The sequence below is a fragment of the Macaca fascicularis genome, chromosome 3, assembly GCF_037993035.2.
Source record: "Macaca fascicularis isolate 582-1 chromosome 3, T2T-MFA8v1.1".
Classification (NCBI taxonomy): domain Eukaryota; kingdom Metazoa; phylum Chordata; class Mammalia; order Primates; family Cercopithecidae; genus Macaca; species Macaca fascicularis.
The window spans coordinates 14,197,670-14,220,622 of NC_088377.1; the positions used below are offsets into that span (position 1 = coordinate 14,197,670).

General features: G+C 36.9%; 1 protein-coding gene across 46 annotated transcripts in view; it reads left to right on the plus strand.

Annotated features, from left to right (window-relative positions):
• The window catches only part of SYNJ1 (synaptojanin 1), a 102,326-nt gene that overhangs the window by 28,605 nt on the left and 50,768 nt on the right, over positions 1–22,953 (plus strand). For 26 of the 46 annotated variants that reach the window (XM_045389255.3, XM_045389257.3, XM_045389244.3 and 23 more), the window contains 9 exons: positions 497–764; positions 5,658–5,883; positions 6,933–7,016; positions 12,861–12,922; positions 14,154–14,250; positions 15,304–15,473; positions 17,095–17,176; positions 19,451–19,603; positions 22,295–22,460. In XM_045389255.3, the coding sequence (XP_045245190.2) occupies positions 497–764; positions 5,658–5,883; positions 6,933–7,016; positions 12,861–12,922; positions 14,154–14,250; positions 15,304–15,473; positions 17,095–17,176; positions 19,451–19,603; positions 22,295–22,460 (1,308 nt within the window). Of the gene's footprint in view, positions 1–496; positions 765–5,657; positions 5,884–6,932; positions 7,017–7,962; positions 8,064–12,860; positions 12,923–14,153; positions 14,251–15,303; positions 15,474–17,094; positions 17,177–19,450; positions 19,604–22,294; positions 22,461–22,953 lie in introns of those variants that run through there. The other 20 variants (XM_045389245.3, XM_045389258.3, XM_045389260.3 and 17 more) reach the window with 6 other exon arrangements.

Sequence of the window (22,953 nt, forward strand, 5' to 3'; positions counted from 1 at the left end):
CTCACCGCAACCTCTGCCTTCCAGGTTCAAGTGATTCTCCTGCCTCAGCCTCCTGAGTAGCTGGAATTACAGGCATGCGCCACCACGCCCAGCTAATTTTTGTATTTTTAATAGAGATGGAGTTTCTCCATGTTGGTCAGGGTGGTCTTGAACTCCCAAACTCAGGTGATCCGCCCGCCTCGGCCTCCCAAAGTGCTGGGATTACAGGCATGAGCCACTATGCCCGGCCAATTATTTGATAAAGTTTTTATAGCCTCAGAGTAAGTTCAGGAACAGTTTTGTGTGAGATTATCCTGTTAATGTTTAAATGCTTTATTATACTTAATATATTTAAACAAGGATTTTTTTCAACCAAAATGTCTAGTGAATTTCAGCACATCCATGATAAGTTTAAAATAATCACAATGTCAGATTTTAAAAATAGAGGTGCAAGAAGAAATGGAATAGCTTGAAAATGTTGGGATTTTTCATCCAGTAAAATCTTTGGGTTTTGCAGGTGATACTATGTTACATTATCTGGTCCTAGTCACTGGATGTATGTCTGTTGGAAAAATTCAAGAATCTGAAGTTTTCCGAGTTACTTCCACTGAGTTTATATCACTGCGAATTGATTCTTCAGATGAGGATCGCATTTCAGAAGTGCGGAAAGTTTTGAATTCAGGAAACTTTTATTTTGCATGGTCTGCATCTGGCATCAGTTTAGATTTGAGTCTTAATGCACATCGTAGCATGCAAGAACAGACAACAGATAATAGATTTTTCTGGTGAGTTCATTTTTTCCCCTTTGGTGATTTGGGACATAACATGTTCAGCAGTTGTTCAGTCGTCAAAACCTCCTCACCATGACAGCAAGCAAGGAGGAAGGACCCTGAAGACCCTCGATGCCCCTTTTCAGCAGCAAGTAGCTACAGAGAATGACCTCTGCCCCATCTCCCAAAAGATTTCTGGGTCCCCATGCCTTGAGGGGGAAATGTAAGAGTAGACAGTCAGATATGAGCAGGCATGAGGGGGAGGTATCCATGTTGGAAAGAACGCCCCGGAACACCTCTTAGGATGCCCAGTACTCACTCCATGGTTAAACTGTCAGAATGTTGTTAACTAGATCCTGATATGGAAGGAAAAAGGCAAAGCGGAATTCCCGAGAGCCGAGCAGGCACAATGAGTACAAAATTGATGGCTATACCTTCCTGGGTTGGTAATAAGCAGTGCCACCATTAGATAGGATTCATATTGATCACTCATTCCTGTGCATGTGCATTAAGCACAGTAAGGGAGGATCCCCGAAACCTTGGTGAGAACTGGGTAAAGAAAGAACTGGGATAATAGAAGATCACAATGTAGAATGTCTTGGGGGTGTTTCAAGCAGGGTCAGCCCACTCCTCTCTTGGAGTGTACTTGTATTTCCCCCAATAAAACTTGTGCTTGCTTTACAAAGAAAAAAAAAATGTTCAGCAGTTGTTATGTCTAGAGATAACAAGGGATAGACATTGCTAATTGAGTGTATCCCTCTTTCTTTCTCTGGAGTCCTCAGCTGAGCATGGCAGGCAGCCACTGTCGGTTTATTGAAGTTGGCATGTGACATAAAACCCCTGTGCTCCACCTGATCTAGACTGAACTTTCATTTCAAAAATACATTTAAAATAGTTGTGTAAATTTAGAAATGAATTTAATTGTAACAAAACTGTGTTACTCACATTTCCTATTCTTGGTTTTGAGATCTTGTCTCTGGCAGCATTCCCTTTCTAAGCCAGCATTCCCTTATTATTCTAAATTTTAAGGTTATAAGTAGGTGGTCTTGATTCAAGAGCAACAGACTGTGAAGTAGTAGTATACTGGGACAAAGTCTAGTACTATAATAAGGTAGGACTTATGTAGGTAAGTGCAATGTATTTCATAATTATGCATAACTGTGCTGTATTCTAAGTAGGCACAAATGATGAGCAGAACACATGGGACTATAATTAGCATTGTTCTATTGCAGCAGACCAGATTTCTAGTATAGTGGTTCTGTTGTTTACAGCCAGCATTGATGTTGACTTTCCATTGATATCTTGTGCAAATTATGTTTTATTATATTGACATATGGTTTAAGGCCAAAGTTGAGGACTCTCTGCTCTTGGCCTCCCTTAACAGTTCAGATTCAAGGTGTTTCCTCTTGTGTACTTTTTCTCTCTCACACTTTCACTGTCACTTACATAGTCCTTGAGTAGCACATTCGGGTGTCACCCATTTGCCCTAGCTGTCAGAAGACTCAAAGTCAACAACAACCTTAGGATAAGAAACTAACTTTAGAGCAACAGCTTGGTCACGTTGTAGTTCACATGGAAGTATTTTGACCCAGAGTGGTGGCATCAGGGAGAAGAGTGGACATAATGCTATAAAAACAGAGTTTATAGCATTATGTGTTAGATACTTGGGTTTAGCAAAGGAGGAGACCATGAGGGAGGGGAAAGGAGAGAGAGGTTGCAGGGACTAACATGGCAGATGAATGGACATGAGTTCCTGCCTGCCCAAAGAAGCTAGCAATGATGGGATGTACTTTTGTGTAGCATTCAGAAATAGGCTTCCAAGAGTTAAAACCATGTCAACACTACACTTTTTCTAGCAGAGGATGTTGAAGTCCTTTGGAAAGGTAAATGTGTTTCAGCTGTCCTTACATTTTTTTCCCCTCCTCATTTTACCCAAAGTTTCTTAGATTGAGAGATAAAAGCTTTCATACAACAATTAGAAGTCCAAGCAGATGCAGATATATTGCCTAGGTTTAATCAATAGGAATGATTGGTTGGTTGGTTGGTCGGTTGATTTTTTTGAGAGTGTCACTCTGTTGCCCAGGCTGGAGTGCAGTGGCGCGATCTTGGCTCACTGCAACATTCACCTCCTGGGTTCAGACAGTTCTCCTGCCTCAGTCTCCCAGGTAGCTGGGACCACAGGCGTGAACCACCATGCTGGCTAATATTTTTGTGTTTTTAATAGGGATGGGGTTTCACCACGTTGGCCAAGCTGGTCTCCAACTCCTGACCTGAAGTGATCCCCCTACCTTAGCCTCCTGAAGTGCTGGGATTATAGGCGTGTGCCACTGTGCCTGGCCTCATTTTTTTATTTTTTTTTTATTATTATTTTATTTATTTATTTATTTTTTTTGAGACGGAGTCTCGCTCTGTCGCCCAGGCTGGAGTGCAGTGGCGCGATCTCGGCTCACTGCAAGCTCTGCCTCCCGAGTTCACGCCATTCTCCTGCCTCAGCCTCCCGAGTAGCTGGGACTACAGGCGCCCACAACCGCGCCCGGCTAATTTTTTGTATTTTTAGTAGAGACGGGGTTTCACCGTGGTCTCGATCTCCTGACCTTGTGATCCGCCCGCCTCGGCCTCCCAAAGTGCTGGGATTACAGGCGTGAGCCACCGTGCCCGGCCCTTTTTTTTTTTTTTTTTTTTTTTAATTCACTTAAGAGTAGAGATGAGGGCAAAGTCAGATAAAAGAAAGCCTGAAGTTTGTCCAATAGGAGACAGGTTGAACAAAGGGACGGCTAAAGCACCAAAGGTGAATTTTGCTCATTTTACAATTTTTTTTTTTTTTTTTTTTTTGAGACGGAGTCTCGCTCTGTCGCCCAGGCTGGAGTGCTAAGGATTGGCATTCTTCAGCTTCAGTTTATATAGAAAAACAGAAACTTTTGGAATTCATTGTGCATACCCTTGCACTTAATAGCAATATTTTCCAGGATACAACAATGTAATTTTTGTAGCCAAAGAGTGGCAGATACCTATCACAAAACCCAGATAACTTTACTCCATTGGAAATTCTAAGCTGCTGCCAGTCAAAAGTCATGTATAAATTTAAATGCTAAAACAGTGACACACTGACAGCAAAGAAAAATGAAAACTGACAGCAGAGAGAGAAACTCTGCCTGCACAAAATGCATAGGATTTAAGGTCTATTTAAATGGGGACAAGTAAGTTTCTTGTAACTTTGCTGTGGCGTGGATCTCAGCTGTGGTGTTTGGGCATACTGGGTCACAACCAATTTGAACTTTGCCGCAGATCAGTGTGGGTAGTAGTAAAGTACGGAAGTTTAAGTCAATGTATTTTTAAAATAAGTAACAGTTATCAGATTAACTTTATCCCTGTAGTAACCTCATCACTCATTTATATTCTCTTGTGCTTTCCTGGATGGGTAAGAGGGGTTGGGGTCATAGCTGGTTTTCCAGAACTTCAGGTGACCACCCTTTTTATCTCTGTTGCAGCCTGTAATCTGAGGGGCTGGTAGGGAGTTGAGGGCTATTGCTGTGAGTCTTCAAGCGAATGCTATTACATCTTTTATACCTTATTTAAGACAGGGAGAGAGAGAGAGTACGGAGCACTTAAGTAGAAGAATTCCACTTAAAACCTAGAGAACCAAGCTTCAACAATACAGAAAACTCACTTTCAAATTGATAGAGTTTTTCCACTTAATATATTTTCCTTAGTGGTATGTTGTTAGAAGTTTCTTTATATGTTCTGTGGAGGTCTAAGGTTCCAGGAGAGACCCCTGAGAGGTAATCAGGGTGAGATGGCCAACCCAGCAAGGCTTAGTCCCAATCCCCACTTTAGCAATAGCAGTTTTTATCTGTATCATAATCATTGGGCTTCTGCATGTTTGTTTGAATAAATTTTTTTTCTCTGAAAAAAGTTTGGAAACCAGGCCACATCTGTTACCTAGAATGCTAAAAGTATTTGGAGCAATGGTAAACCCTATGCCTGCACTTTCTAATGTGGTAGCCACTAGCCACATCTTGCTATTTAAATTTAAATTAATTAAAATAGAGCCTTATAAAAGTCAAGCCTTAAAAGTAGAGTTTCGTGGACGGGCACTGTGGCTCACGCCTGTAATCCCAGCACTTTGGGAGGCTGAGGCAGATGGATCACAAGTTCAGGAGTTCAAGACCATCCTGGCTAACACTAACACGGTGAAACCCCGTCTCTACCAAAAATAAAAAAATTAGCCGGGCGTGGTGGTGGGTGCCTGTAGTCCCAGCTACTCAGAAGACTGAGGCAGGAAAATGGCATAAAACCGGGAAGCGGAGCTTGCAGTGAGCCAAGATTGCGCCACTGCACTCCAGCCTGGGTGACAGAGTGAGACTCCGCCTCAAAAAAAAAAAGAAAAAGAAAAAAAAAAATTAGCCGGGTATGGTAGTGCACGCCTGTAATCCCAGCTACGTGGGAGGCTGAAGCAGAAGAATCACTTGAACCTGGGAGGCGGATGTTGCAGTGAGACGAGATCGCGCCACTGCACTCCAGCCCGGGCAACAGAGCGAGACTCTGTCTCAAAAATAAAAAAAATTTAAAGTAGAGCTTCATAAATTGAGGTGGGGACATGCATATGTAATCCTTTTTGGAACAAGTTAGGTTATAAATACATTATATATAAAGACGTAACAGAAATGGGCCATAGATATTAAAAACACAAAAATACTCCTTTTCTGTGGACCGTAGATCACATGTTGAAGGATCTCATTTTATGGCCCTGTCTTCTGATCCCTAGCATAGTAAATGTAAATGAATTGATTTGTTGTTTGTGCCTTTAAATTTAATAATATTAAATTAATTTTCCAGGAGATTATTTTTAAAGTCATACTTTGTTATTTAGTATTCCATAAGCTAATCATTTATTTCTTTTCCTGTTAGGAATCAGTCTTTGCATTTGCATCTCAAACACTATGGTGTGAATTGTGATGACTGGTTATTACGTCTTATGTGTGGAGGAGTAGAAATCAGAACAATTTATGCTGCTCATAAACAGGCAAAGGCTTGCCTCATTTCAAGATTAAGCTGTGAACGAGCTGGGACCAGGTTTAATGTCCGGGGAACAAATGATGATGGTCATGTTGCCAATTTTGTAGAAACAGAACAGGTATATATAGTGTTTTATATTACTTAATTAATGTATTATAGGAGAGGTACAGAAAATACTAGAATAATAGATTTTTATTTGATTCAGAACTCATTTTAACATCTATAATGTTGTTTTATGATTGTTCTTGGTTACTTATGGGCCTTAAAAAAGGCTTCCCTAAAACAAACTTATTTTGGTCTGGCTCTTCATCTAGGTAACAAGATGTCACTAATCAGCATGATATAGTCAATGCTCTGTGTTTTGGTATTGAATTTTAAAATCCTCAGTTGTAGAGCTGGACAGCTTGTTTTTTTTTGTGAAGTTAAATTAAAGCCAGCTCTTAATGGCAAATATATGTACCACCTAAAAATTAGAAATTATGATTTTTTGGCTATGAAACTATATGATTATAAATTTAGGCCATGAACCCAGCCCAACAGAGATCTTCAAATTAGGTTATAAAGAGCTAAACAAAATGAAATATAAAGACATGTATGTAAAATATTAAGATTTAAAAGGTATTTATTTTTAAAAATTGTGAATCTTATGCTTATATTTTTACCAGTTTTTTTGGTTAATATTGCTAACAGAAAAAAAAAGTCAAGCCTGTATAGTGGCCTGTTTTGGACAATTGTACATGAGAGTTAGGTTATAAAATATAACTAGTATGTGCCTGGTGCGGTGGCTCATGTCTGTAATCCTAGCACTTCGGGAGGCCGAGGCAGGCAGATCATGAGGTCAGCAGATTGAGACCGTCCTGGCGAACATGGTGAAACCCCGTCTCTACTAAAAATTAAAAAAATCAGCCGGGTGTGGTGGTGGGCGCCTGTAGTCCCAGCTACTCGGGAGGGCGAGACAGGAGAATTGCTTGAACCCGGGAGGTGGAGGTTGCAGTGAGCCGAGATCACGCCACTGCACTCCAGCTTGGGCGACAGAGCAAGACTCGGTCTCAAAAAAAAAAAAACAAATTAACTAGTATGCAATAGATTTTAGTCAATTTGTTTTCTAATGTAAGTGTAACAACCTTTCTGTGGAAATAGTTTACATATTATGTTTTTTTTCTGTAGGTTGTATACTTAGATGACTCAGTTTCTTCCTTCATACAAATCCGAGGATCTGTTCCATTGTTCTGGGAGCAACCGGGGTTGCAAGTATGTGTTTGACATTAAGTTATTTTTATTTTTTGAAAATTTTCGTATTTTCTAAACTTTCTGGATATTTTATTAATTAATTCATTGATAGTTCCATTATTCTATCTAATAATGTTAACTGGATTTACAAATAAGGATCTGAGTACAGAGTTTCTGGAATTATCTTAGATATTTTTTCTTTTAATGTTCTTTCAAATAGCCACTGAAATTCAGCTGCTGTATTTAGTGTTAAAAATTTTGAGGTCTTTATAGTGTATTGATTTTCAATGTGATTCCATGTTTATTACCTTCTTATCTTAGTATATAATGATTTAATCTCTTTAGACAGAAGAATGTAGTAGATAAAACAAAGCCTTGGGAACCAGACTTCTTAATTGAGATCCTTACTGTACCACTACTAGCTGTGTGATCTTGGGCAAATAATTTAACCGTTTTGTGTCTCAGTTCCTTATCTGTATAATGGGAATATTAATAGTACCTACTTTATAGGGTTGTTGTAAGGATTAAATAAAAAGCACTTAGAATAGCACCTGGCCACCAGTCAGCACCATGTAAGGGTTAACTATTGTTGACATTTTATTTTTATTCAAAATTTATTAGTCCTTAAAGTATATCATATTTACTTTAGGATCTAAGTATGTATAGTCTAGTAAGTTTGGTGCTTCAGCCTATAGCATTGAGAAAAGGGAAAGAAAAAAAATTCTTGCTTCTTTTATTTGACTGCTGGATCTCTTATGTTGTAGACTGGTTATTGCAGAGAAATATTACAGACCACTTGAACCTTTTTAGTAACATTTTATTTAAGACAGTCTAAGAGTTAACAAGGATTAACCCTTGTACTGCTATGCAAAAATTCTTGAATTCTTGTCAAGATGATTTGACTTGTTTTATCTTTGTAGGGATAACTTAAATAGATATATCTTTCCCCAAATTTCCCTTAGGAGAGAATGCCAACAGAACCCCACTTCTCCTAAGCTTTCATGATCAACAATGGGTGTTTGGAATATTTGCTTTAAGAACATTGCTGAAACCCTGATGTGATGCAAGGTGAATGCTTTTGTTTTAGGGACAGGCTAGTGTTAGAGATTCTAATAACCAGTTTATGGTACACTGTTTTCGTGTTATTTTATTTACATTTATTTATATATTTATTTATTTGAGACAGGGTCCCACTCTGCCACCCAGGCTTGAGTGTACTGGTGCAATCACGGATCACTGCAGCCTTGATCTCCCAGGCTCAAGTGATCCTCCCACCTCAGCCTACCAGGTAGCTGGGACTACAGGCACATATCACTATTTTTTGTAGAGACAGAGTCCCACCATGTTGCCCAGGATGGTCTTGAACTCCTGGGCAAACAGTTCTCCTGCCTTGGCCTCCCAGAATGCTAGGATTACAGGCCTGAGCCACTGTACCTGGCTTGTGTTATTTTAATAAGAAGTTCTGAATTACAGTGTTTTGATGATCCAATAAGGTTGGGTCCTGAGTAGTTACACTGAAGGATCTTCCTTGAGTGGGACTTCCTTGTTCCTTCCTTCTCCTGTGTGCTGCAGCCTTCCTATACAGTCTGTTTGCTAATGTTATGTCGTGATAGGTGGAAAATTATGGATTTTTTTTTTTTTTTGGGTGACAGAGAGATGCTCTGTTGCCCAGGCTGAAGTGCAGTGGTGCGATCTCGGCTTACTGCAACCTCCGCTTCCCAGGGTCAAGCAATTCTCCTGCCTCAGCCTCCTGAGAGCTGGGACTATTAGGCGCGTGCCACCACACCTGCCTTATTTTTGTATTTTTAATAGAAATGGGGTTTCATCATATTGACCAGACTGGTCTCGCACTCCTGACCTCAGGTGATCCACCTACCTCGGCCTCCCAAAGCACTGGGATTACAGGCATGAGCCACCATGCCCAGCCAGGAATCCTCATTTTTAACCAAGTTCTCTACCACTCAAAGTCAAGAACTTCTGTTTTATAAGATCCTACTCTAATGGCTGTGAAGCAGCCAGTCCTGACCAAGTGAAAAGTAGCCCTGTTACCATTAGTCCCAGCATTCTTCTAGGCAGTGGGACTTTCTTTTTATTCCTACTACTATCCTCTGAGTTAAGGTTTTCATAATTTCTTCTAGCCTGGAAGATTCTCACAGTTTTCTGTCTTGTCCCTCAAGGCCCTGCTTCCTGCTAACTCCAACAGGTCTTCTTATTTTTGATATATATTATGTCTGTCAGATTTACTAGGCACCTGTGTCCTTATGATCTGGTTTACTCAGCCTATCCAACTGCAGGCCTTGCAGTTTTCTAGCAGGAATCCTCTACTTCCAAAATTAAGAATTATTTTCCTTCAGTGGCCACTCAGATCTCTTTGTTAAATACTTGAGTTCTTCCCATGTATGTTATTTTATGCTAGGTGCTATGGGAGATTCAAAGATATAATGATGCTTCATAGAGAGCTTGCCATTTGGGCATTCAGGCCTTTTATGGAAAAGGTGAATACCAAGATGAATTTGTTTGAGGCATTGTAAGAATTGTCATAAGGTGTTACAAAAGTAAGATGACATTTTTAGACTGGCAACTTACTTATGATTTCCTTTGACTTGTGATTTTCCTTTTACTTATTTCCTTTCTCTGAAGTTCCTTAGCATTTATCACTTACAATACGCAGTATACTATTATACTACATTACAGTATACATCAGTTCATTAGTCCATTCTCACATTGATATAAAGAAATACCTGATTCTGAGTAATTTATGAAGAAAGAGGTTTAATTGGCTCATGGTTCTGCAGAATGTACAGGAAGAATGGCAGCATCTGCTTCTGGGGAGGCTTCAGGAAGCTTCCGATCATGGCGGAAGGCAAAGCAGGAGCGAGGAGTCTCACATGGTGGGAGCAGGAGCAAAAGAAAGATAAGAGGGAGGTGCTACACACTTTTAAGCAACCAGATCTCTTGAGAACTCACTCACTAGCATAAGAACAGTGCAAGGGGGCATAGTGCTAAACCATTCATCAGAACTCCACCCCCATGATTCAGTCACCTCCCACCAGACCCCACCTTCAACCTCAGGATTACAATTCAGCATGAGATTTGGGGGGTACACAGATCCAAACCATATCAATAAGTCAAAAAATGGTAAACATTATGAGATCTATGCCCAATTTTTGGTTGAAATTTCAGAAATATGTGAATATGAAGCAGTAATATTGATGGAAAATGGTTTTCCATACCACACAATTAAATGATTTTAAAAAATACCTTTAATGCAACTTTTTTCTTCCCTGCTGAGATGGAATTTAGCTCTTGTTCCCAGGCTGGAGTGCATTGGCACAGTCTTGGCTCGCTGTAACCTCCTCCTCCTGGCTTCAAGTGATTCTTCTACCTCAGCATCCCCAGTAGCTGGGATTACAGGCATGTGCCACCATGCCCAGCTAATTTTTGTATTTTAGTAGAGACAGGGTTTCACCATGTTGGTCAGGCTGGTCTCGAACTCCTGACTTCAGATGATCCGCCGGTCTCGAACTCCTGACCTCAGGTGATCCACCTGCCTCGGCCTCCCAAAGTACTGGGGTTACAGGTATGAGCCACCACACCTGGCTGCAACTTTTTTTTAATTGGGTAAAGTTATGGTTATTTAAAGCCTTAACACTTTCTGGAGTGCTACTTTTATCACAATTGGCAACAGCTCTCTTATTGTAAAACTTTTCTTTCAATGTTGAGTAATAAAACCTAGTCTAGGAGGCCAAGGTGGGAGGATTACTTGAGACCAGGAGTTCAAGACCATCCTGGGCAACATAGACACCCAGTTCTACAAAAAAATAAAAAAATAAAAATTATCCAGGCATGGTGACATGTGCCTGTAGCCTCAGCTACTCAGCAGGCTGAGGTGGGAGGATCCCTTGAACCCAGGAGGTTGAGGCTGCAGTGGGCTATGATCGCACCACTGCACTCCAGCTTGGTTGACAGAGTGAGACCCTGTCTCTAATAACACAAAAACAAAAATCTAATCTAGTCTAGCCAGTATATTGCTATGAGAGCTGTGATACATAGCTGGATGTATATATGTGTTGGGGAACAGTGATGGAAAACAACCACAGGCATTACCTGGAAGACGTGAGAACTGGATTTTTTTCACCTTATGCACAATTGCAGTACTATGCAAAATAAATGTTAATCAGTAAACAAAATGCTAAGTCTTGAACTTGTATAGAGTGATAGGCAATTAATCTGGGATTACTCCAAAGAAAAAGTGTCAACTTCTTCTGAGTTTTCTGCAGTCTAAAATGCTTAATGTCCTGGGACGTACATCTTTCAAATTTTAAACTTCTATGAAGATTATTAAGTACTATAAAATAAAACACAGATGTGACATTAGGCTAATTGATTTCTTATTTAAAAATTAAAGAGAGAATCCCCTGGTTATCAGAATACTCATTAGATTATCTGACTTAGTGAGTGCAGTGAGGGATAATGCTTAATGAATGATAATACTGTACTGTTAATTCAGTTTTGGATTTGGATGAGCATATTAGAGTTTATCTTCTGGTTTTACTTGTCAAATTGCATGACTGATTTGACAACCCTCCTTTTACACCCTCTTTAAAAGCATTTTGGGCGGGGCGCGGTGGCTCATGCCTGTAATCCCAGCACTTTGAGAGGCCAAGGCAGGCAGATCACGAGGTCAAGAGATCGAGACCATCCTGGCCAACATGGTGAAACCCCATCTTTACTAAAAATACAAAAATTAGCCGGGCGTGGTGGCGCGTGCCTGTAGTCCCAACCACTCGGGAGGCTGAGGCAGGAGAATCACTTTGAACCCAGGAGGCGGAGGTTGCAGTGAGCCGAGATGGCACCACTGCACTCTAGCCTAGCAATAGAGTGAGACTCTGTCTCAAAAAAAAAAAAAAAAAAAAAAAAAGCACTTTGTTCACAGGTTAGCAAGAATGAATTTTGGGCAACTTTTTTTTGCCCGCCTCAGTGGTCCTTGTTATGATTGGGCAACCTTCATCCCAAAGTCTCAGAGAGAAATGTGTAAATTGAAGTTCAGAGAAATAAACTGGTCTCACCTATCTATTTCTTCTTGGCATGTTGTATCTTTCTCAATTATGCCTCATCTCTCTGCTGTTCTCCTATGTAAGAAAAGAAAACTTATAACAATATACAATAGGTAGATATTTTCCATCTTGTTTAATTTGCTTAACCCAAAATTTCTGATTCCGCAAAATGTGCAATTACTATAGTTGGGTGATGGCAAGGTTGACTTGGACAGTCTGCTTTTCCAGGAAGGAATGATATTCTCAATTTGGTGGAACTTTTGGTGAGGGAGAGGTGAATAGAGTATTCAACATAGCAGAAGAAAAAAACACATAGACATTTGTACTGGTAGGCAGCTTGGAGGAGTAGGAATTTAGGTCAGAGACATAAAATCTCATCTGAATCTCTTTTGGAATTAGTTATGTTGATCTCAGAGTTATTTCACCTGTTGGTATTTCAGTTTTTTTAATTACCCAAATGGTAATACTGTCTGTTACACGGGGCATGTAGTTTGAACTTAAAGTAACATATATGAAAACACCTTTAAAAATAGTTTTCATCAATAAAAATTCCTATTAGTTTACGAATATTTCATAATGAGGTAACTTCTAGTTACTTTTTTGATGAGGTTGGTTTTTTAAAAATAAAGGTGGGGGGTGGAAATCCCCTGGAACTTTTTTTTTTTTAAAGCATATCATGAATGAAAATCAGTTATTTGATTAACAACTGTGTGTTCAGCAAAGAAATTGTTAAATATTGTAAACAGTGATATTTCTTTCGTCTGTATGTTGGTTTTTGGTTTGATTAAATATATTTTTCTTGTCTAAGGTGGGATCTCATCGTGTCCGTATGTCAAGGGGATTTGAGGCCAATGCACCTGCTTTTGATAGGTAAGACAATTTTTACATACTGCTTTAAATTTTGATATTGCTAAGCAGTGGGACTACTTATATTTACTGATTTATTTCAAACTTTTTTGGCTTTAAATAAAATTCCTTCTGACTCCTAATTTAATTGAAAGACAGTGACACCTACTGTTACGACTTCTGGGGGTGGTAGTGATGGAAGTGTGGGTCTTAATCTCTTGACCTTAAAACTTCCTCTGTGGGTACATTGTCCAGTATAGCAACCACTAGCCACATGTAGCTGCTGGGCACTTGAAATGTGTGACTAGTCTCAGTTGAAATGTGCTGCAAGTATAAAATGCACACAAGATTTCAAAGACTGCCTTAAAAAAAAACAAAGAATGTAAAGTGTCTTGTTAGTAAAATCATGTTCGGTATACTCAGAGTATTGGTTCTACCCTCACATACCAAAATCTGCACATACTCAAGTCCCACAGTTGACCCTGTGGAACCCATGCTTATGAGTTCATCATTCATATTCATGGGTTCTGCATGCCAGGAATACTGTAGTTTTGATTCTTGTTTGGTTGAAAAAATCCATATATAAGTGGACTTGCACAGTTCAAACCTGTGTTGTTGAAAGGTTAACTGTAGTTGTTTTATATTGATTACATGTTGAAATGATATTTTAGACATTTTGAGTTAAAGAAAGTATATTTTGTTTCATGTTTATAAATGCACCTTCTTGAAAATTTAACATTATAGGTGTGGTTTGTGTTACATTTCTTTGTGTGGCATTGCTCTACGTAGCTTCTGGAATGGTTAGAAGCTGGAAAGAAAAAAGACTCGTATTTGGGGCCCATTTTTCTGAAGACTGGAGCTAGTAAGGAGGTCCCTGTGAATCCTCAACAGAGTATGTGATGTCCTCACATGTGAGCAGCAGCCCTTTGCCATCTGCCCTTACTGCATTTCCAGTCAAGCTTATGACTGTTGTCTATCTTGTCTGGTGCCAGCCTCACAGAGTAGGCAGAAGCTGGATGTCTCCACAGCTCTGGCAGGGATGGGAGTCTCAGTACCCATAAGTCAGAGAGGAAATTGCATTCATGAGTTTTCATAAATTCAGCTTTGAGACCATGTACAATGAATTTGCACCCAGTTTTCCAATTCTGTGTTTAAAATAATGCCATATAAGTTATATTTAATAATGGATTCTTATTTATTGAAAAAATTAGGCTTCTTATTTGACATGTGCTTATTTCCTTTCTTTCTTAAATAGGCATTTTAGAACACTTAAGAACTTATATGGTAAACAAATAATAGTAAATTTGCTTGGATCTAAGGAAGGTGAACATATGTTAAGTAAAGCTTTCCAGGTAAGTATGGTCATTTCTTATTTCATTCTGCCCCATGGACACCTAGAATGGTAGTAAAAAATAAAATAATATGGTAATCAGATTCTTCCAGGAAGTAAATTACTTCCAAGAAAAAGGTTGGGTACTTGTTGGAAACTTGAACTCTTTGGGTCTATTAAGAAACAATTTAGGCTAATGTTGCTGAAACTGGGATTCTGAAAAGTTTTCAATGCAAATGACACTGTTTTCTAATCTGCTTTTTTACTTTGTAGAGAAACAGAAAAATACCCTCCTTGCCAAAGTTTATCTATCACTAGTAGAGAAATAGCAGTTTCCTTCTTCATCTGTTGATTGCTTTGCCTGCTTCCTAGAACCATAGTCATTGTTTTTAACCTATGGAATTGTGAATAATGCATTTATATACATGCAACACTATACCTTCTTGCATTGATGAGGGAAAACTTGAGAATTTCATGTCGAAAGGAACCCCCAAATTGCCTGACTTCTAAAGAAAAAATATTTTATTAAGCACTTACTGAATTAATAATGAATTAGTATAAATTATGGTGTTACATATGATTATAAACTTAAGATAGTTAAAAAACATTTTCTAAAGTTCAATCTCCTAAGTCCAGAAGCATCCTAATTATATAGCTGTTATTTTAATCTTGTGAAATATTGTTAATAAACAGATTATACTTTACAGAGTGACTTTATGGTAAAATTTAAAAACATTTGTATGTATTGAGTGAAGTTATAAAATATGAATCTTTCAGTCATTGATAGGCTTTGTCTTAGATAATTTTGAGATTCTATAATAGGTATAAATAGTTATTAAATTTGTGTTGTAAAAATAAAATGCTGGCAATTGGAAATAATTTTTTATTTCCTAAACCAGGTGAGAATATTATTTAAGTACCCTGATGTTAATTATGTCACCTTATCTCTGAGGGATAGTATGTGAGACTTCAGGGAAAAGATTTATTGCCAGTGTCAATGAAATGTGATGAATATTTAAATGAATATTTGCCTTTTTACTTTCATTTAGATGAATATTTGCCTTTTTACTTTCAGAGTCATTTGAAAGCTTCTGAACATGCTGCTGATATCCAGATGGTGAATTTTGACTATCATCAAATGGTTAAGGGAGGAAAGGCAGAAAAATTACACAGTGTCCTTAAACCTCAAGTCCAGAAGTTTCTAGATTATGGATTTTTTTATTTCAATGGAAGTGAAGTTCAAAGGTTTGACTCCCCTGTTTCTCCCTGTTTCTCTGTTCTTTGAATTGGAACATTGCTATAATTAAAAATTATTCTTAACGTTGAACTCTTAAATTTTCTTTTTAAAATTAAAGTTTATAATCAAATAAAATATCTTTTAAATTTTTTGTTTTATTTTTATTATTTCGAAATAGGACCTCACTTTGTTGCCAGACTGGTGTGCAGTGGTGCAGTCTCATCTCCCTGCAGCCTCTGCTTTCTGGTTTCAGGAGATCCTCTCACCTCAGCCTCCTGAGTAGCTGGGACTACAGGTGTGTGCCACCACGCCTGGCTTTTTTTTTTTTTTTTTTTTTTGGTAGAGACGGGGTCTCCCTGTATTGCCCAGGCTGGGCTCAAACTCCTGGGCTCAAGTGATCCACCTGCCTCAGCCTCCCAAAGTGCTAGGATTACAGGCATGAGCCATCTCACCCATCCTATACTTGATTTTAAACTTGTTTTTCTTTCTTTAGAATTCATCAAATAATAATAAGAGGTTACATTAGTGAGCGCATTTTATGGAGCAGGCAGTGTACTTAAGTCTTAACATGTATCAATAACAATTATAGGGATAGACTCTATTGTTATGTCCATTCCCATCTGCTGCAAGTCTCATAATTAACAAGTGTTAGAACTGGGATTTGTCTGGCTTCATACTTCATGTTACTATATATGAAACTGTTTTGCTTCTCTTTTAAAACTTATGTTTTAATATTTCTTGATGCCAGTAAAGACTATTAAATGCAAATAGAAGTGAAAGACATTGTTTACTGTCTGCTTTAGTATAATTTAAATTTCAGTTTTCGTATGTGAAATAGGGGAGAAAAGTAAATTTTTTTTTTTTTGAGACGGAGTCTCGCTCTGTCGCCCAGGCTGGAGTGCAGTGGCGCAATCTCGGCTCACTGCAAGCTCCGCCTCCCAGGTTTACACCATTCTCCTGCCTCAGCCTCCTGAGTAGCCCGGACTACAGGCGCCCGCCACCGCGCCCGGCTAGTTTTTTGTATTTTTTAGTAGAGACGGGGTTTCACCGTGTTAGCCAGGATGGTCTCGATCTCCTGACCTCGTGATCCGCCCGTTTCGGCCTCCCAAAGTGCAGGGATTACAGACATGAGCCACCGCGCCCGGCCAAGTAAATGTTAAAAGAGTTCAGAATATCGGTTAAGGGAAACTTAAGTGCAGAAAGCTCAAATTTTTAATTTTTCAATTTATATTTTATTTAGCATCAATGCTGTAGACACAGTCATTAGAGATAACAGATCTTAGGTTTAAAAAAAATTTTGTTCCATAAATATTTTTCTTTTATGTGCAAAGAACTGTAAGAGCATAAACCTGAATGTATATTTAGTTTCTAATTGTTGGCCTAATTAAAAGTAAGTGTGTGATAGATAATGTAATGAAGAATATGTGACAAAATGTTAACAGTTGTCAAATTTAAATGGTGGGTATATGGATGTTCACAGTATAATTTTTTTTTTGTATATTTGAATACTGTAATAGTAAAAAGCTGGAGAGGGAAGGTGGGTGCTACATTTTAATTACCTCAATTATTTGCTGTTTGTTTTAGTTTTATTTTTGTTCCAAACTAGATATTTAACTTTATTGGTTACAGATGCCAGAGTGGTACAGTTCGAACAAACTGCTTGGATTGTCTTGATAGAACAAATAGTGTGCAGGCATTTCTTGGCTTAGAGGTAAAAAAATAAATTAAAATGTATGTGCCTTGTATCATCTGCCTCTTTAAGTGGTTTTGTAATATTTAGGTTTCTTATTACTTTTCAGAAAATATATGTAATGGTATGCTTCATTTTGTACTTCTAGTCTCTGTCTCTTTTTTGGCCAAACTTTGTTTTGATTTAAATATTTCCTTTACCTGATCTTCATATTCTCTTTAGGTAGCTGTCTATCTACTTCTGTTGTTCCTTATTCTCCCTTTTAAAATCTGCTGTTTATAGTATTTCAACAATTTTTTCCCTGTCTTTTTGGAGGAAATATATACGTGTGGGTGTGGGTGTGGGTATATGTGTGTATTTGGCCTTTTATTCTCTGTGTTATCTTTTAACAATCTATTTTAGGATAAGAAGGGTCTATTTTCACATATACAATTATATAGGACTATATTTTTGACAATTTGTAACCCAATCCAGTTCGTTTGGTGTTTTCAAATTAGTAGTTATAAAAAACAGGATCAGATGAAAATGCCAGTTAGAATGAAAATGAATGTGATTCAACTTCTGTGATAAGGTCTCTGTTTGCAACCTTTTTTTTTTTCTTTACTACTTATCCATCAGATTCAGCCTAATATAAACATAGTCTCAACTATTTGACAAACTGTTTAGCAATGCTGAGCTTTCTAAGTCTTCCCTATTCTGCAAGTTAGGGTTATAAGGCTGTGGCTAAACTTCGTTTAGTTCCATCAGAACTTAACGTAGTTCTCAAATGCTATGAAAAAAAACAGCAATAGGAAGTTACATGTTCTTATTTCCTCTAGTTAATGATCTTAAATTTGACCTGAATATTGGTTAATTAGTTACTTTGCAGCTGAGGTTCTTTATCTCAAAAATGAAAGTACAGTGTATAAAATTCTCTATTATAGAATATATTTTTCATGTAACTAAATAAATTTTACTGTTTGGATTTTTTCAAATATGTTTTTGAGGTTTATTTGTAATTTATTTAGAAAATTTGACAGAAACAAGAAAATGAAAGCAAGCATGTTGGTCATTTAGATAAGAGTTTATCTTATCTTGGCTTGGATTTGTTTCAAGTTCTGGTTTTAAGTGGCTGAATAAATGTTCATGGATTCTGATAATAAGCTTATTGAAAGACTTGGATATCTTCATCAAAATTATAACAGATGTTAGTTTTCAGGATCTGACTTAGCTGATTCTCCACTGTTGATAGTTAGGAATTAGAAAACTCCTTAGGATAGCAAACGGTTGACAGTTTACAAAGTTTGCCACTAAGATAGACAAAGCCAAACTAGTAGAGGAGTAAGATCAGTTTTGCCCAGTTCCTTGAAGAGAGAAAGATTTAAATGATAAAGGAGGACCTGGAGCTTATTTTGTTTTATTCTCCATGCTAGCAAAGAACAGCTCTGGTGTAAGTCTCTAGGTAATTAAATGAACCCAGTTTAAGGTTTTAAAAAAATTTTATTTTAGCTTTTGGTTCTCTATAATTATGGATAATCACCATACTTACATGATAAAATAAAACATAAATTGGAAAGAGTTAAGTGAAAATGCAAGATATAGAATATGACTAGATTCCAGATAAACAGATTGGATGAAGATTGAACATTGACTCTAGGCTAGAATTCATACATATAAAGATCAGTAACTTTTTGGAACACTTTTATTGTTATATGTGATAGGGACTTGTGAAAGCTGAGAGATCCTTGAATTTCTTGCATGCTATTCCCCCTAGTTCTTCCTTATATATATTACCAATGAGGATTTTATGCATAAAAAGCTGTCATGACTTTATTCAGAGGTTTTACTTATTTTCTTTATTTTGTGACAATTTAAGAGCAACTCCTTTTTTTCCATATTTTTTTTACCTACCTTAATTACTTATAAAGCCAAATCCAAAAATTAAAGAGACCTAGTTATTTAGGTAAACTAAGTAAACATTTTTCTCAGTTCTAATGCAGACTGTTGATGGATGAATTCTTTTAGGTGGGCAAGGTAAACAACTCTGATTTATAGGGATACTTTAATAAGATAAATTTTGCCATTTAACCAGAAAGAAGCCTTTATCAATACTTGTAGTTTTCATTGATACAGTATTTGTTTTAAAAATTGAAATGATGGGAAATAACTCAGCCTAGTAAACTGTTATGCTTTCAGAATCTAGTCCCAAATAGTGCTATAACGATAAATTTTTGGTTTGATTCTGGTAGTTCTTAAAAGCCATATTACAATTAATACATTAATGTACTTATAAAAATTTCTCTTTTGCTGTTTTAGATGCTAGCTAAACAGTTGGAAGCTCTTGGTTTAGCTGAAAAGCCTCAGTTGGTGACTCGCTTTCAAGAAGTTTTTCGGTCAATGTGGTCTGTGAATGGTGATTCAATCAGTAAGATATATGCAGGAACTGGAGCTCTTGAAGGGAAAGCGAAGGTAGATCTAGATCTATCTTAACATTACAGAATATCCTCTTTTTCCTCTCTTCATAAAGCTTTTAAATGGCCTTTTAAAATTAATAGATGGTTTAAATTAATAGATGTGTCTTAGAATTCTGTTTAATGTACTTTTATGCCTTCTTTGATACTTCCTTTCACAGTGGATACTAGTGAATAAATGGAAGATAGATATTTCCCTAAGTTTGGGAAGTATGTATATATGACATATCTAGTCATTTAGTGACAGTCCACTAAGATGATATATATTGCTCTTTTTTTCATGATTTTCCCTTGTATATCTGTTTTACTTTTTGTATTGTTTGTTTTGATTACAAATATGATTTTTAAAACCATAAACCTCTTAATAAAGGGTTCTCTCTTATTTGGCTTTATGTTCCCTTCACTTGACACAGTGCGTACAGTTAATAGATGTGTGACGTATGCCACTGGGACAAATAAGTCAAATCAGCAGTTTATACAGTGCTTACTATGAACCCAACATTAGGGCATAATTGATCTTTACTTATCTTACCTTGGGAAGTGTGGCTATCAAGATGTGCCAACGATGTGTGAGATATGGGCCAGGTGTGGTGGCTCATGCCTATAATCCCAGCACTTTGGGAGGCTGAGGCTGGTGGATCACTTGAGGCCAGGAGTTCTAGACTAGCCTGGCCAACATAGCGAAACACCATCTCTACTGAAAATACAAAATACTAGCTGGGCGTGGTGGTGCATACCTGAAATCCCAGCTCCTCGGGAGTTTTGAGGCATGAGAATCCTAGGAGGTGGAGGTTGCAGTGAGCCAAGATCACGCCACTGCACTCCATCCAGCCTGTGTGACAGAGTGAGACTCTGTTCCGAAAAAAAAAGAACGGACTTAATTATAATTGTCTGTTTCATCATTACTTTTTATTTCCTGGCAATATCTACACACTACTTTCTTCTCAAGTATTTGGCCCTTATTGAGGGAGTTTAGAACAATACTTGAGATAATTTTCATTATTTTATATTCTTAAATATTGTTTAACTTTTTAAGGATCCTGGCCTCACTTGAATTTATCAACTTTCTAATTCTCCACAGTTCCTCAAATTATTTCAAGAATAGAAATGAGAACATTTATCACTTTTATAGTTCTCGTTCAGCTTCTTCCATATAGCAGCTGAAATTCTTTAAAGACCATTCATGATCTCCAAGTCTTCTTTTAATTTCCAAGTCTTCCTCTCCTGTGTCTCATAATACGTCATGCCTCTGCCCAGAGGTATTGGCCTTACCTGCAAAGTTTCTTTTGTTCAACTCATAGAAATAATTTGTATTGACTTTTACAAATATTTACTTCTTAAGTGGTCCCTATTTTTGTAAACATGAAATTGTTAAACTTTGATTTATTCCTTTTAAATAAAGAACATAATTCTTGCTATTAAAAGCTGATTCTCAAACTATTGCTTAAAATATTCTTTTATATTCTTCTACCTTTTTATTTCTGCAGTGACTACAATGTATGTACTACAATGTATGTACAGAGGTTACATATATTTTCAGTGGTCTTTTATCTCTAACATATACAGATATAAAATTTTATACATTAAATATGCTAGTCTGAATTGAACTAAAATCTAACATCTGAACTGCTCTTTCTTTTCCTTTCTCTGGGTTCCTTTTGATTAATTGCCTGATAATGTGAATGGTGAGTGTCTTTTCAAATAATGTCATTTGTATATGTTATTATATAGAAGGAAATAACATTTAATGCCAAACATTAATTGCTTATTAAATATAGTAGCATTCATTTAACGGCATTGAAGAAAACTGGTTCTTCATTTAGTGGCATTTAAGAAACTTGGCTCTTTATTCTAAAAAGAAGCCTAGAGTTACTGTTATTTCTTTAAAGAGTAAAAATTACATATTGCAAACTAAAGTTATTTCCTAAAAGGTGCAAGTTTTTTGTTTTGACAGTCATCAAAATCTGTAAGATCACAATAAATCCTTATGGTAACTGATATGCCTAAGTAAAATATATATTCATTAAAAGTTATAATCAACTCTCACTATAGGAATAAGTTTCTTATGATGTATTTTTGCATAGGCAATAAAATGACTCAAAATATACAAATTGTAGTTTACATGTAATATTCTTTTGTGAACTGTACTTGTAAATTTCTTTTGAGACTAGACCTTCATTCTTAGGTTTAGTTTTAATTTTAACTAATGTAAGCTATTTGGGAGCAATTTCCGTTTTCTTTTTCTACTACCAAAGTAATTTGAAGTTTTTCTAGGGGCAGTTAAGCTCAGTGTATCTTCTTTTATCTCCCATTTCTCCTTACCCATTTTATCCCCAAGTTTACAAATTACCTTGTAAGAAGGAATTGTCTTGTTTTAAATAAGTTCACTTCAGTTTATTTCCTTTGTAATAAGCAATTTTAAACATTTATTGCTCTAGATGTCATTACTGGATGAGGTTGTAGCACCGAGCTTTTTCATTTCTTTGTGCAGAGCTTTAATCCAAAAGAAGAAAGGAAACAGTGACATGTTGGAGGCATTTTAATTGTCATGACTATATATTCAAAATAGAACGATTAGCTCCTTTTTCATATTCAAATCATATAAAACTGATTTAAAATTTCAAAATACCTACTGAGTAAAATCAGTAATATTTAAAATGAAAATCTGCACTCCTTTCTTTCTCAACAGGCTGGAAAGTTAAAAGATGGTGCTCGGTCTGTCACCCGGACAATTCAGAATAACTTCTTTGACAGCTCCAAGCAAGAGGCCATTGATGTTTTGCTGCTGGGAAATACTCTGAATAGTGATTTAGCTGACAAAGCTCGAGCACTTTTAACTACTGGAAGTTTGCGTGGTATGTGCACTTTATATTTTATTTGTTATTTACATTCCTAAAAGTCCAAGAGGTAAATGTAAACTTATTTACACAAACAATTTTTAGTTGGTTAAAATAGTTTTCGAAGGGATTTCTATAAAGGTAATTTTTTAAAATTACATTCTCCAAAGGAAGTTTGTCTATTTTAAAATGTTTGTATAATCAGTGGTATTACTAAGCTGTAAACTGAGGCCCATGCATGGTTTCTTCTATAGATTATGATTGAGAGGGTAAATAATTAAGCATTGTTAACTTTGTACAAGGCAGTATTTCATAGAATATTCAGCTGGTACTTTTAATAGAGCATTTAATAGCCTAATTATGCAGAAAAATGCTTTACTGGAAAAACTAATGCCTATATTGGTTATTTTTTAAATCACTACCCCAAAAGTTTCTGTAACTTGGTCTTAACTTTTAATTGCTATTGTTCAAATAAGCATTAAATCATATTAATAATTTAAAGTAGTGCTAA